This window comes from Cibotium barometz, chromosome 63, assembly GCF_041138505.1.
Source record: "Cibotium barometz isolate CiBa-2024 chromosome 63, ASM4113850v1, whole genome shotgun sequence".
In the NCBI taxonomy this organism is placed as follows: domain Eukaryota; kingdom Viridiplantae; phylum Streptophyta; class Polypodiopsida; order Cyatheales; family Cibotiaceae; genus Cibotium; species Cibotium barometz.
This window is the reverse complement of record NC_141108.1, coordinates 32,968,907-32,985,102: the sequence shown is the minus strand read 5'-3', so window position 1 is coordinate 32,985,102 and position 16,196 is coordinate 32,968,907. Positions and strand designations below refer to the sequence as shown.

The 16,196-nt window shown below is 45.8% G+C and overlaps 1 protein-coding gene across 2 annotated transcripts in view; it reads left to right on the top strand.

Annotated features, from left to right (window-relative positions):
* Positions 1-16,196, top strand: part of LOC147603965 (uncharacterized) — a 43,582-nt gene continuing 27,386 nt past the window's right edge. Inside the window, exon 1 of one of the 2 annotated variants that reach the window (XM_086796020.1) lies at positions 1-340. In XM_086796020.1, the coding sequence (XP_086652146.1) occupies positions 65-340 (276 nt within the window). In that variant the 5' untranslated portion in view covers positions 1-64. The remainder of the gene's footprint in view (positions 341-16,196) is intronic. The other variant, XM_086796019.1, reaches the window with a different exon arrangement.

Sequence of the window (16,196 nt, the reverse complement as noted above, 5' to 3'; positions counted from 1 at the left end):
AAGGAGTTGCAGTTAAGTACAATCACAATAAAGAAACAACTAGACTGATAGGAGCAGACCAGTCATGGCTATGCTTGCTACGAAATCATGGCTTGGTTCTCCCATTGTTGGGCTTCCAGCGAAAGCTCCGATCACATTTTTGGATGGTTGCCCTTACAGTGCATCAGGTACCTCTGCTATTCGAAATCCTGCTTGCTACACAAACAGCGGTGGGCGACGCAGGGACAGCAGGAGCGGCGCCGTTGCGGTTGCAGGAGGAGACGGCCCTTCCTTCTCCTCTCCAGAAGCCAGGCCTTCTCTTGCCCAACTCTGCCACACGCTGGAGCTCTGCTTCTTTGAAGTAAGTTTCTCTGTGCCCTAGTGGCTCAGCTTGACTCATCGTAGTCTACTCCATTCCTCAGTGAAAATGTGAATGATTCAAAAAGCAAAAGCACATGCCTGGCAACCTTGTAGATCTTGCAAGAGGTTGCCGCAGGCGTGAGTCAAAATTTTAGCAGGAATTTGTGACTTAGGTCTTTTCCCACCTGTGGTCACATCAGAACCTCAGAGCTCTGGGAACACATGCTGCGGGTGCTGATTTGTGATCGTACGTTAATTTTGATGTAGAAATCCACCTGATTGTACGGCTGAAATGAAGCTTCCTAGGACCTAGAACCATGACCTTGTCTTGGTAGCTTTGAGCCAGTGTTGTTGGGTTGCTGCTTTCAACTGTTTAGCAGAAGCGTTGCCATGAATACCAATGCTGCCGCTGTCAAACAAGACAACGACTCTCTGGCCACCTATGTAGCCAAAGGACTTGAGCAATTCGCTGCGCTCATACTCCTGGTCATGGGCGCCCTTTTGCTTATCTTCGAGATCCCGGCTAATAATTGCTCCAACTGAAGCACAGATCCCGGCTAATAATTGCTCCAACTGAAGCACCGGGGTTTGAAGAACTAGGGGTAGCCGCTGGGGTCTGTGTGGCATAGTAGCAACGGAACGAGAATGGGAACGGAACGAAAGCACCACCAGGGGAACAGGAACGGGGAAAAGGGAGAGCGGGAACGAGGGGGAACGAAAACAGGGAACGACCTAGATAATTCTTAGAAATGACGATAAATCTTAACATACAATGCTCATTTATATAACCAAATCAGAGACACACTAAAGTCTAGTGCACCACAATTTGCATGGCCAGATACTAACACTGAATAGATCTCACAAGTCAAAATAAATTAGCCCACATCATACATGACATAAGTGACAAAAAGCACAAAATGTGGCCCACATGGCACAGCCTAGATAAAAGAAACAATCCAAGTCCAAAGTCCAAGCCTCAAGGTGACATGCAAATAGTAAGGAGATATCATGCATGGCTACTGCCAGTGATGCCATCAAGGAGACTATCATCTATGTCATCCAAGAAAGCCATATCATCAAGACCAACATCTGCAGCATCCAAATCTTCAATCCCATCCTGACCAGGATCTGCAAGTCCATGTGTCTCCTCATCATCGGAGGACTCCTTATCAAGCAATATAAACTTCTCTGGTTTGGGAGAAGCCATATCACCAAGCAAGCGCAAATTAGCACTTACAAAAATCAAGTCATTGACTTGTTTTGTCCCAAATTTGTTCCTCTTCTTGGATGCAACATGGCCGAACACACTCCATAGTTGCTCAATCGGAGAGGAGCTTGCACCTTGAGACAAGATCCTTACTGCCAATGATTGAAGCTGTGGTGTACGAGTCCCATAATCCTCCCACCATAAAGCAGCCCCTATCTTAAACCTATCTCTCTGTGCATCAGCCGATCCAAACCTTCCCAACTTGCTGCGATAAAATCCAAGTTGGTCTTTCACCAACCTTCGTTTATCTGCATCACGAACTTGCCTAGAAAGCACTGTCTCCCAACCATCCACAACCTCATCATCGGCCTCTTGTCCACATCCTTGGAACTCGGGATCCAAGACATACGCAACAGCATGCATAGGAGAATGATAACCATTCCATCGTGCTTCACATAATTCTCGAACCTCTGTATATTTCTCATCAGACAGGCCCATTTTTCCTATTTTCTCGATCATTTGTGAATGAGTAGAATTAGGGTTAGAGTTTATGTGGGAGACATACAAGGGAGAGAGGCAAGGGAGAGAGAGAGAGAGACATATGTGGGGATAAGTCACCTCATGGGAATGAGTGTGTGACTCCCCTATCACACATGTATATTGCACTAGTATACATAGTGCACTTAGTACATTAAAAGTACTAAGTGTACTATGTCCTATAACTTATGGGCTAGTACACACTATAAGGGTGGGCATAATGCCTTTACCCCAACAACCTCCCACTTAAAGGCAAAGTGCCCTTAAGTAAAGAAAAAGAAAAAATCAGCATGTACATGGTAATATACAAGGCCATATCAAGGCTGAAACTGGTCTCATCCAACGCCCATCAAGTGTCTGCAATGAGCAAACCGCTCCGGAGGCAAACTCTTTGTCAACAGATTAGCCGGGTTGTCATCCGTATGAATCTTAACAAGCTGAATTTGCTTGTTCTCTATCACCTCTCTGATGAAGTGATACTTCACATCCACATGCTTCGTCTTTGCATGAAAGACAGGGTTCTTTGCCAACTGGATGGCACTCTGACTGTCACAATGCAACAATGGAATATCCCCTGTATAACCTAAATCAACCACTAACCGAGATAGCCATAATGCCTCCTTGTAAGCCTCTGTGGTGGCTGCAATATACTCGGCCTCTGTAGTAGATAAGGCAGTGCACTTCTGCATCCTGGATATCCATGACACAGCACCTCTTGTGAATGTAAACACATAACCGGTAGTAGACTTCCGGTTATCTGGATGACCGGCATAATCCGAATCCGTGTAACCATGCACTAATGCATCATGTTTGCCAAAGCATATGCACATATCCTGTGTGCCCTTCAGGTATCTCATGACACCTTTCACTGCTTCCCAATGCTTCTTGCCAGGGTTGGCCATGTATCTAGAAACCACTCCCACTGCAAATGCAATGTCCGGCCTAGTAGCAACCATGGCATACATGAGACTGCCACAAGCTGAAGCATACGGAATCTTGGCTATATCAGCCCTGCCACTATCTGACTGTGGGCTGTCCATAGCACTGAGTTTCACATATGGAGGCAAAGGAGTACTAGTCTTCTTCCCCCCGTCCATATTGAACCTCTGCAAAACTTTGCCAATGTATTCCTTCTGAGACAAATATAACACATGCTGATTTCTGTCCCGAAGTATCTGCATACCCAAAATGTGATTTGCATCACCCAAATCCTTCATATCAAAGGTTTTATGCAGCCTCTTCTTCAAGGCATCCATCTCTTTATGAGATTTCCCGGCAATCAACATATAAGATGAGGATCAATAGACTGCCATCCAAAGCTTTCTTGGTGTATAAGCAGTGATCTATGTCACTTCTCCTGAAATGCTGTGATTTCATGAATGTATCAAATTTATGATACCATTCCCTTGGTGCCTGTTTGAGCCCATAGAGACTCTTTTTCAGCTTGCATACAAGCTTCTCCTTTCCATTTACTGCATAACCCTCTGACTGTTGCATATATATCTCCTCATGGAGATCAGCGTGAGGAAAAGCAGTCTTCACATCCATCTGAATCAAATCCAGATTATCATGAGCAACCAAAGCTAATACAGTTAAGTGTGGTCATTTTGACCACTGGAGAGAAGATCTCATCAAAGTCCACACCATATTCCTGCTTAAAGCCCTTAGTCACTAACCTGGCTTTGTATCTTGGCTTTGCATCAGGTGCAACTTTGAGCCTGTAAACCCACTTGCAAGGCAAAACCTTCTTGCTTGTAGGCAAATGCACCAACTTCCATGTTCCATTTTTGTGCAGAGAATCCATCTCTGACTTCATAGCACGCTCCCAAAGAGCCTTGTCTGCCCTCTGTAAAGCCTCCTTATAACATGAGGGCTCCCCACAATCAGTGAGCATCAAGTAGTCAACCCCTGGAACAAACCTGTCAGGGGCTCTGGAGGGTCTTGTGGACCTCCGTACCCAATGACCATCATTTGCAGGTTGCTGTCCAGCCTGCATATCACCTATTGGTGGCTCCTGTTCCATGCCATAAGGCTGAAATATCATGCCCGGTATCTCCTCTAACTGTGGCATATCCATAGGGATATCTTCTGCCATCTCTAGCTGTCCATTTGGACCATTTTCAGCACCATTTAAGGACTGGTTTTGCTGCTGTAATGGCTGATTTACAGCCCTTGGTTGTTGTCCATGATGTCCATCATCATCAAAGATGACTCTGCCAGGCTCCTGTTGCCTTGCAGGCTCCTTATACTCTCCACCATTGTCGGAACGCAAAGCCTTCAGTGTTTTGCCAGTTTGATTCTCAACAAGAGCAACAAACTTCTCAAACACTGAGAATGTATCACTCTTCAAACGAAGAGAATAAACCCACACCTTGCGTGTGGCATCATCAATAAAAGAGACAAAATATTTTGCCCCTCCCAAAGAAAGCTGAGGCATCTCACATACATCTGTATGCACAAGCTCTAACTGAGCATCTTTCTGTCCAAGAGCTTTCTTGTGGGGGCCTTGTAGTTGCCTACCATATATACAATGCTCACAAAACTGAAAACTTGAAAACTTTAGAGAAGGCAAGTAACCCAAACGAGACAATTGCTCCATTCCTTTGACACTCATGTGTCCCAACCGGCTATGCCACATAGAGATTTCCGGCAGCTCGGTTGCATTTACATTAGCATGGTGACAAACACCTGCATGCATGAAGTAAAGAGTGTCCACCTTAGAGCCTCTGGCAACAACCAGTGAGCCCTTACTAATTTTCCACTTTCCACGACCAAATGTGGTAACATAATCATCATCATTAAGCTGTCCAGTAGAAAGCAGGTTCTTCTTGATCTTAGGCACATGCCTGACATCATGGAGCATAAGCTGTGAGCCATTTGAAAACACAAGCCTCACATCACCTCTGCCAAGAATCTTGCATGCATGGTTATCACCCAAATAAACTACTCCTTCATTGCCAGCAGTATACCTGACAAACAAGTCTCTGCAACCTGTGACATGAAAGGAGGCACCTGAATCAATGATCCATGAGTACATACCATGACCATCTCCTGCAAGAAGTGAATGGGCATCAAGTGAAGACGTGAATAGGACTTCATCCTCACTGTCACCTGCATGTGACACATTGACTTCTTCAATCTTGACTCCACTTTTGCCCTTTGGCTTTACATCTTTGGCTTCATCTTTGTCTTTGTCTTTGCCTTTTCCCTTTTCCTTTTGATCATTTTTCCATTTGTAGCATTGCTTTTTTGTGTGTCCCTTCTTGCCACAATAATGGCATTCCAAGTTCTTTTTGGAGCGGGACTTGCTCCTTCCCCGTTCTTGGCTTTTTCCCCTTTGCTGGGATCTCCCACGTGCATTCATTGCATTGGACTTTCCAACAGAATTGTTCTTCCTGTTCATCTCTTCGTGAAGAAGAGCACCCTCAACATCTGCATATGACAGCATAGCATTCGAATTGCTAGTGGCTGTCCTGAATGTGTCCCAACTCTCTGGCAAAGTGCATAAGAGAAAGGTGGCTTTGAACTCATCGTCCATTGCCAACTTTTGATTAATGACTTGGCTGACAATACCATTAAACTCATTTAGATGGGCTGTCATAGACGCCCCTTCCTTCATGTGAAGACCTCTGAGTTTCTTCAACCAATACACTTTGCTTGAGGCACTTTGCTGGGCATACAAGTCCTGCAATCTCTGCCACATTCCCCAAGCTGTCTTCTGTTCACGAATGCTGAAAAGTAAAGAGTCTGACACAGACAACATGATAGTAGATCTTGCCAGCTCATCCATATCTTCGTACTCTTCAGCAGTAAGAGAAGCGGGCTTTACACCCCTTTCTTTGATAGGCTTGTGCTCCTTGTTTTGGAGCAACACATTATAGCACTGGGTTTGCCAAATATCATAGTTCTGTGAGCCTTCAAGCTTCTTGATGTGAAGCAATGAAGAGCTCTCACCTGTGGTTGCCATAGCAATATGCAACCTGTCAATGCCTGACTCCTTGCAAAATGTGCAAACACTGCACCAAAAGCACACAAAGTGCTCACAGTTGTTCTCCCAAACTACTGCGGAAGCAAGAATGCAACTTTTCTCCCACTGTATGTGATGAAATCACCAAAATCTGGTTGCTGCAGATTTAGGACAGCACCTTAAATGTGCTCTGTTGCCCTTCCAAAGTACTGTACAACAGTACCAAGTGCTCACCAATGATGTACCAAACCTGTACCGGCAAGTACAGCAGCTGAAAATGAAGCTTTTCCTTGCTCAAATCAGTGTACAGCCATGCCAAAACTTGCGCAAAGATGCACCAAATCTGTACCAGCAGGTACAGTAGCAATAAATGCTCTCCTGGCTGTCCAAATGAGTGAAAATCAGACTTTTACAGTCCCGACCACTGCATACAACAGTCCCGAACAGAAATTGGGCAAAAGCCCCTTGACTGCAAGCTGATTTCTGAGGATTCAAAGCATAAAAGTCTTGCTTGCTGCTTTGCCAAGCTCAACAAGCATAAAATCTTGAAAAGCCCCTTGATTTAAGATCAATTTCTGATCATACATGGTACATTAACGCACATGAAGGCATCCAGAGTCTTCGCGATGCTTCCCCCTGGCCACATATACATCCAATACATGAAAGCCCCTTGATTTACAGGCACATTGAGTGCTTGTGGGGCATCAACACGTTGCCCAAAGCATCAAATGCGAGTGCCTGCATGCAAATCAATCCAATCGGCACAAAAGCCCCTTGATTTGCACTGCAATTTGCTGCAATTTTGCCCGAATGTGTGATTTCTCACATCATACAGCATGTACGAATGCCCAATTGCACAAATACATCAAAAGCCCCAAATTTTGACATCCAATTTCTTGCAAATTGATCTTGATTGTGACCAATGTCACCCAATTTTGCCAATTTTGCTCAAAAATTGAGCAATTTGGCACCTGTACCTGCTCAATTAATGATTGTACCTGCTCAATTGCAAATCCCAAAAAAAAAATTGAGGCAAATACCTTGTAATTTTTGATTTTTCTTTTTGTTGCAGGAAAAGGGGTTGATGATGCTGCTGCTGTTTTGGTGAAGGACTCCTCAGGCGATTTCTGATTGCAGGAAAGAAGGGGGTCGTGATGATGCTGCTGTAGCTGCAGACCTTTGTAGTCGGGCTTGGGCAGCCCTCTGCGCTGCCTGGTTGGGCAGCGTGGCTGCTGCTGGGCAGCTGCTGCTGCTGTTGTAGGCGCCTAAGATGCAGGCGCTCTTGGAGGTAGGCGCACGAAAAAAAAACGGGATGAAGCCGACTACAGAGGTGCCCGCACTTCGATCTCTACGCTACGCACAACACACTTCACAGCATGGCAGCCGTCAATACCGTCGCCGTCTGCTCCTCGTCCGTTAGTGAACCGTTGAAGCTAGACTGTAACGCCCAACGCGTTTATGCAAGCGCACGAGCTCAGCTGCCTTGTGGTTTGCTACGCGTAGCTCTGCCCGTCAACACCTAGCGTTTAGCTCTGGGCGCCTCACCGGCTGCGAGCGCTGCTGCCCTGTGGTGTGATGCCTTGTGGCCAAGAGTCTGACGTCTTGCTGCAACTGTCACGTTGCCTACGACTTATTCGCTACCTACTGTGCAGCGCGTTGCTGCGCTGCCTGTCATGGCGGCTGCTGACACCTGCAACACCCAAGCTAGCCGCTATCTGTAAGCACCTGCTCCACAGCCTGAAATGCAGCTTCAAACTGTGCACATGAAACAGCCTCACAATTTGGATAAGCTCTACTTGCCGCTGGGAGAGGATCAAGACAGCCACCTAAGCTCTCATACCAGTTGAATGAGTAGAATTAGGGTTAGAGTTCATGTGGGAGACATACAAGGGAGAGAGGCAAGGGAGAGAGAGAGAGAGACATATGTGGGGATAAGTCAACTCATGGGAATGAGTGTGTGACTCCCCTATCACACATGTATATTGCACTAGTACACATAGTGCACTTAGTACATTAAAAGTACTAAGTGTACTATGTCCTATAACTTATGGACTAGTACACACTATAAGGGTGGGCATAATGCCTTTACCCCAACAATTCGGTTAGCCCCCTCATAAACCTTGCCAATGCCTGGCTCCTGTCCATCTGCAAATCGGCATCAAGTGCATGATCGGCTTCATCATAGCATTGATAGTGTTGACTTCATCCCAAAATGTGAAGTCTTGTATGGTTCTTGCAACCTCTATGCCGGCTCTTGATCGAGAAAGAGCCCATCCCATCCACTCATTGCATACAACCAACTGCTTCAAAGGCAATTGCACTTTGGATAACCTCTTCATCATGAGAAAGTTATAACCAAACCGTGTCTCTGAGTACTTCAAGAGATCCTTTTTGGGCGATCTCTTGCAGAATTCATTCAAAATAAACTGATGGTTTTGAATGAAGCTTATTATCTCGTTGCCTTTTTGAATGTGTGGATCAACCCATGGCAAGCTGCCAACATCCTTCAATAAGTTGCTCAAACAATGAGCAAAGCATGGACTAAATGTGATATGCGGATACCTGTCTTCAAGCTTAAGACCAGCTGCTCTATTTGTTGCCTCACCATCAGCTAAGAACTGAATAACATTCTCTGGTCCAACTTTCTCAATACCTTCGGCCCACTCTTCCACAAGCTGACCTGCAGTTTTTCTAGTCCCAGAAGCATCATGTGAGGAAGTGAATTGCATTCTTTCTCGAGAATAAGCAACCATGCCATGAATGGACCTTTTTCGAGTGTCACTCCAACCATCTGCAATAAGTGACACACCATTCTTTGCCCAACTTTCATGCACAGACTCTAAAGCACATTCAATTGCAGCTTTCTCCTTTTGCAACATGGTGGTGCGTAGTGTCTCATACGAAGGAGGCTTGTATGTTGGGCCATAGTGCAATCTCCTGGACCATTTCAATGAAATATGGAGACCTGGCAACATTGAATGCTACATGATCATGATAAAAGAACCTTGCAACAGCTGCATCTACCCTCTCTTTCTTGCGGGGATCCCAAGCTGCTCCCAAGGTTTGTTGCTTGCCGGAACTTGCACCCATCGACTGCGAATCTTGGGAAAATGCAAAGCTCCCAAGTCCTCCATACTGTTGTCCATCTCCCAAGTGTACATCTTCCCCATGTCTATTGAAGTAAGATGCATCAATTGCCGGTTTCTTTCGTGCACATGCTTTCTCCTCTTCACTTGGGTACTTTGCCAAAAGCTCTCTACGCATTTCAGGTGTTGTCCCTGGGCATTTGTTCACTTGTGCTTTTTCATTGTTTACATGGCATAGATGTGCTCTCACACGGTTTGCTCCTCCCGACTTCTCTTTGTTACATTGCTTGCATTTCCATCGTGTTGCACCTCCCTTAGATGAATACCTTTCTAGCCTTTCAACCTCGTCCCACCAAGTAGCATTCGAAGCCGATCGCTTTGAACCCGAGTAAGCCATGATTTCTGCAAATTCGGGCAAAAATTTGAAGAGACTTTCAAAGTTAACCATTACAGTGAAACGAGTCCTTTTTTTTTCTTTTGTTTAATGGGGAGAGACTGTGCAGTCCAGATTGTGACATAGGTAATTTTTAAAACACCAAAAGTTCAAACAAAGAAAGAGAGAGAGAAGAAAGAGAAAAGCTTGCTGCCTTGTCTTCTAAAGATGTAAACTGTTGAACTTGAGTCTTGATCACTCGGGCCCAGGCAGATTGCACTGTTGCTGCTTGCAGGTTGGTACGAGGCAGTGTTGAGAACTTGAGTCACGAGTGAATGGGAGAATTAGGGTTAGGTTTTCATGTGGGAGACATACACACACAGAGAGAAGAAGGAAGAGAGAGAGAGAGAGAGTTGTGGGGATAAGTCAACTCAAGCATTGAGTGTGTGACTCCCCTATCACACATGTATATTGCACTAGTACACATAGTGCACTTAGTACATTAAAAGTACTATGTGTACTATGTACTATAACTTATGGGCTTGTACACACTATAAGGGTGGGCATAATGCCTTTACCCCAACAACCTCCCACTTAAAGGCAAAGTGCCCTTAAGTAAAGGAAAAGAAAAATCAGCATGTACATGATAATATACAAGGCCATATCAAGGCTGAAACTGGCCTCATCCAATGCCCATCAAGTGTCTGCAATGAGCAAACCGCTTCGGAGGCAAACTCTTTGTCAACAGATCAGCCGGGTTGTCATCCGTATGAATCTTAACAAGCTGAATTTGCTTGTTCTCTATCACCTCTCCGATGAAGTGATACTTCACATCCACATGCTTCGTCTTTGCATGAAAGACAGGGTTCTTTGCCAATTGGATGGCACTCTGACTGTCACAATGCAACAATGGAATATCCCCTGTATAACCCAAATCAACCACTAACCGAGATAGCCATAATACCTCCTTGCAAGCCTCTGTGGCTGCAATATACTCGGCCTCTGTAGTAGATAAGGCAGTGCACTTCTGCATCCTGGATATCCATGACACAGCACCTCTTGTGAATGTAAACACATAACCGGTAGTAGACTTCCGGTTATCTGGATGACCGGCATAATCCGAATCCGTGTAACCATGCACTAATGCATCCTGTTTGCCAAAGCATATGCACATATCCTGTGTGCCCTTCAGGTATCTCATGACACCTCATTGCTTCCCAATGCTTCTTGCCAGGGTTGGCCCTGTATCTAGAAACCACTCCCACTGCAAATGCAATGTCCGGCCTAGTAGCAACCATGGCATACATGAGACTGCCACCACAAGCTGAAGCATACGGAATCTTGGCCATATCAGCCCTGCCACTATCTGACTGTGGGCTGTCCATAGCACTGAGTTTCACATATGGAGGCAAAGGAGTACTAGTCTTCTTCCCCCCGTCCATATTGAACCTCTGCAAAACTTTGCCAATGTATTCCTTCTGAGACAAATACAACACATGCTGATTTCTGTCCCGAAGTATCCGCATACCCAAAATGTGATTTGCATCACCCAAATCCTTCATATCAAAGGTTTTATGCAGGCTCTTCTTCAAGGCATCCATCTCTTTACGAGATTTCCCGGCAATCAACATATCATCAACATATAAGATGAGGATCAATAGACTGCCATCCAAAGCTTTCTTGGTGTATAAGCAATGATCTATGTCACTTCTCCTGAAATGCTGTGATTTCATGAATGTATCAAATTTATGATACCATTCCCTTGGTGCTTGTTTGAGCCCATAAAGACTCTTTTCAGCTTACATACAAGCTTCTCCTTTCCACTCACTGCATAACCCTCTGGCTGTTGCATATATATCTCCTTATGGAGATCACCGTGAAGAAAAGCAGTCTTCACATCCATCTGAATCAAATCCAGATCATCATGAGCAACCAAAGCTAATACAGCTCTAAGTGTGGTCATTTTGATCACCGGAGAGAAGATCTCATCAAAGTCCACACCATATTCTTGCTTGAAGCCCTTAGCCACTAACCTGGCTTTGTATCTTGGCTTTGCATCAGGTGCAACTTTGAGCCTGTAAACCCACTTGCAAGGCAAAACCTTCTTGCCTGTAGGCAAATGCACCAACTTCCATGTTCCATTTTTGTGCAGAGAATCCATCTCTGACTTCATAGCACGCTCCCATAGAGCCTTGTCTGCCCTCTGTAAAGCCTCCTGATAACATGAGGGCTCCCCACAGTCAGTGAGCATCAAGTAGTCAACCCCTGGAACAAACCTGTCAGGGGCTCTGGAGGGTCTTGTGGACCTCCGTACCCAATGACCATCATTTGCAGGTTGCTGTCCAGCCTGCATATCACCTATTGGTGGCTCCTGTTCCATGCCATAAGGCTGAAAAATCATGCCCGGTATCTCCTCCAACTGTGGTATATCCATAGGGATATCTTTTGCCATCTCTGGCTGTCCATTTGGACCATTTTCAGCACCATTTAAGGGCTGGTTTTGCTGCTGTAATGGCTGATTTACAGCCCTTGGTTGTTGTCCATGATGTCCATCATCATCAAAGATGACTCTGCCACGCTCCTGTTGCCTTGCAGGCTCCTTATACATGCATGTTTCATCAAAAATGACATCATTGTTGCAAATAATCTTTCTATTCACGGGATCCCAAAGTCTATACCCCATTTCACCTTTGTCACCATATCCTAGGAATATGCATTTGTGAGACTTAGAATCAAGTTTGGTGCGCATTTCCCTGCGTATGTGCACGTACGCAACGCAACCAAACACTCTCAAGTGCTTGTATGACGGAGGCTTCCTTGTCCATACTTCTTCTGGCACTTTCCCACCAAGCCTCGTGTTAGGTGACTTGTTTATAAGATGAACAGCTGTCATAACAGCTTCAGCCCAAAAACCATGAGGTAACGCAGCATGTGACAACATAGAACGGACCTTCTCCTGAATGGTCCTGTTCATCCTCTCTGCTGTCCCGTTTTGTGGAGGATCATAAGGAGTAGAGAGCTCCCTCTTGATGCCTTTAGCATCACAAAAGTCCTGAAACTGTTTGGACATATACTCTCCACCATTGTCGGAACGCAAAGCCTTCAAGGTTTTGCCAGTTTGATTCTCAACAAGAGCAAGAAACTTCTCAAACACTGAGAATGTATCACTCTTCAAACGAAGAGGATAAACCCACACCTTGCGTGTGGCATTATCAATAAATGACACAAAATATTTTGCCCCTCCCAAAGAAAGCTGAGGCATCTCACATACATCTGTATGAGGCATCTCACATACATCTGTATGCACAAGCTCTAACTGAGCATCTTTCTGTCCAAGAGCTTTCTTGTGGGGGCATTGGAGTTGCCTGCCATATATACAATGCTCACAAAACTGAAAACTTGAAAACTTTAGAGAAGGCATGTCACATGCACTCTGCACTCAGTGCATGGTGATAAGATGGCTCATCATCAGAAGTGCAACAGTTGTGCAGTTTTAGAACCCAATAGGATGGTATTTGTCGTACGCCGTGACCCCATTGTACATCCTCAGTCCAGGATAAGTCAGGCACGAGCTACGTAGGTCATTCCTCAGCCTTAGCGGGTCAGTCAGTCAGTCAAGTCCCTTAACCCACTTGGAGAGAATCATTCATGCATGTAGAGTCAGTAGAAGCCTTAGGGTTTGCATCAGAAAGCACTGTGCATCCTGCATAATATGCATACATATGCCTGTGCATCATTTAGAACATCCCCAAAGCCTTAGGGAATTTACTGGGATTTATCTGGTATTTTTTCCATATTGCAAATAGGCTTGCCTAGAGCCTCTTTTCTCATTCAGTCTTCATTGTGCTAAGAGCTCTCCTCTCTCTTGCTTTCAGCCCAAGACTAATCCAGCCCTAGTGCCCATAAGCTTTCTTCTCCAGCCTCTTGAGATCCATAGCTTCAGCCCAGCCCTAGGTGCCTGTCTTCAGCCTCTTTCAGCCCTGAATTCAGCATCAGTTCAGGCCCACAGTTCAGCCCACAGATCAGCATAGATCAACGCCAGTTTGCAGCCCTCAGACACTTGCGTTTTTCTGTCCAGCAGCAGAAGACCTCTGCGTTTTCTGTCCAGCAGCCTCAGTACCCTGCAGCTTCTGTCCAGCAGCCCCAAAACTGCTGCGTTTCAGTCCATCAGCACTCCTACAGGCCTGCGTTTCTGTCCACAGCAGTATCCAGCCCTGAATCAGCAGTCTACAGCAGTTTCCAGCCCTGAAACTGTTGTTTGCATCAGTGTCCAGCCTTCTATGCATCATCAACACATTCAGCAGTCATCTGGTGAAGGTAACACAGCATTCATATGTGTTTTCAGCATTCTAACAGTGTGTAGAACAGTCCACCTTCTTCTTCTCTCAGCCTCAGGTGTGCAGCCCTTCCTCATGCCCTTGGGAAGAGTGCATAGGCTCGAGATCAAGTCATCGAGGTGTTTCTACAGCAGTGTACAGATTAGCCACTCTCCAATTCTCCGAGATCTTGTGTTTGGCTTATCTACAGTCCAAAGTCATTCTCTCTAAAATAAATAAGCAAATACTATCTCGTTATCGGGATAGGGGGCTCTTCAGTGGGTAATTCGGGACCCAATCTGGTGTACAGTTCTCATATCTCTCTCTCTCATCTCTTTAAAGTTTGAAGTAATGAAATTGATTGCTAAACTCACGAAACTCAGGATACAGAAGACGGTGTGAGCATTTGTGTGACAGGATCAACCAATACAAAGACTTCCGCTGCATATCACATTGGTATCAGATTCAGATAGTCCACACACACCGTATCCTAGCGTGGGGGCATCCTCGGATGGTTAGATTGCGTTCCGGCACGACCACCAACTTCAGCATCATGTCTACAGGAGAGAGTACTCATCAGCCGGAAGACGTCTCCCCCGAAGGAGACCTTGTTCTTCCGCCTACAGCAGACACCATAGCTCTTCTTAGAGCTCAGAATCAGCTACTCATGGAGCGTCTCCAACTCTTGGAGGCAACAGCAGCACGTCCTTCTACACCTCCAGCAGCACCCGACTACATCTCCCTCTTCTTTCAGATGGAACAACAAAGGAGAGAGGACGAGGCCCGAAGGAGAAGAGAAAAAGAAGAAAGACGGGACTATGAGGAAGCCCAACGCAGGATCGACGAAGACCGGCGTCAGGCTGAACTCGCCGCTCGGGAACACCAACGTGAGCTTGATCGAGAACGTATGTTACTCGAACACCAACGGGAAAAGGAGGCCATACACTTGAGGTATCAGCCGCTCTCCTCGGTCTCCCCAGTCATAGGTGTCACCAGCCAGCATCCCGCAAACAGCATCAACCACCATCATTCGCAGTCAACCAAAGTTCAGTAAGTATGATGGTAAGTGTGATCATTCTTCAGTTAATCAATTTATTCATCAGTTTAATGCTCATTTTCCATTAGCTAAGATCACAGACCCACAAGACAAAGTCCACTTAGCGGCTCCCCATCTCACTGGTGAGGTAGTCACTTGGTGGCAGCATTGGTCTGGTATTCATACTGACCAGGCCACAGGTGTCACAGCCTTTGACTGGGACATCTTTGTCCATGACCTGACAACCAGATTTCTCCCGCCCCAGTACATGACCGGTCTGAAAGACGAGTTCTATGGACTCAGACAGAACGGTTCCCCAGTGCTTCAGTTTTTCGGTAAGGTTATTACTTTAGCACAGCAGTTAGGGTTATCTGAGCAGGCCAAGATGGAGCAATTCATTGGTGGATTGGACTCCAACATTCGGTTCACAGTTCGTAACTTTGAATCAAGTACATATGACCGGGCTCTGACTCTCGCTCAGAATGAAGAAATGAAGCTCAACGGGGGCAAGCCCAAGCAGACATCTCAGTCCAGTACCAAACCCCAGCAGCAGCAATCAGCTGCACAGACAGGGAAAGGTAACGCATCTTCTAAAGATGCTAAGAAGGACAGCAGTAATAGCTCCAGTTCAGGGGGTAAGAAGGATAAAGAACCTAAGAAAACCCCTGATGAAAAGGCTAAAGCAGGCATTACTGGAGGTTATCTTCCTCCAGAGGAGCAAAGGAAGTACCAGTCAGAAAATAGATGTTTTTTCTGTCACATTATAGGGCATGGTAAGAAGGATTGCCACAAATGGCAAGCGGCACAAGTTGCCAAAGCCCCTTCTGCCACAGTTGCCACAGCCTCCCCAGCTCCTCCAGCCCCGCCTACTACCTCAAATGCAGTTCAACTTTTACCTTCCATGCATCCTAAGCCATCCGTGGTATTTGATGCTAAGCAGGAGGGTGAGAGCGATGCTGCTCAGAAGAGCCTTATCCGAGCTTATGGCTCTGCCCAGGGCCGACAGTTTGTAGTCCTGTTCGATATGGGTAGTTCTGAAGACGCCATCTCTCCCCAGTTGACTAATAAATTGAACTGCACTTTAGTCCCATATCATCTGGATGTGGACGGGTTTACACCTGGTCTTTGCACCCACATTTCTCAGAAGGCACAGCAGTTTGCCTTTGAAGTTCAGAAGGCCTCATTTGAACGAGATTTCATGGTCTCCCCTCTGTTAGGGTGTGACATGATCTTAGGAATTCAGTGGTTCCGTCAGTATGAGCCTATTCCCAATTGGGGGCAGGACACTTTTACTATTTGTAAAGGTTTTCCTGAGCCTGTCATGATTCGGGGGGA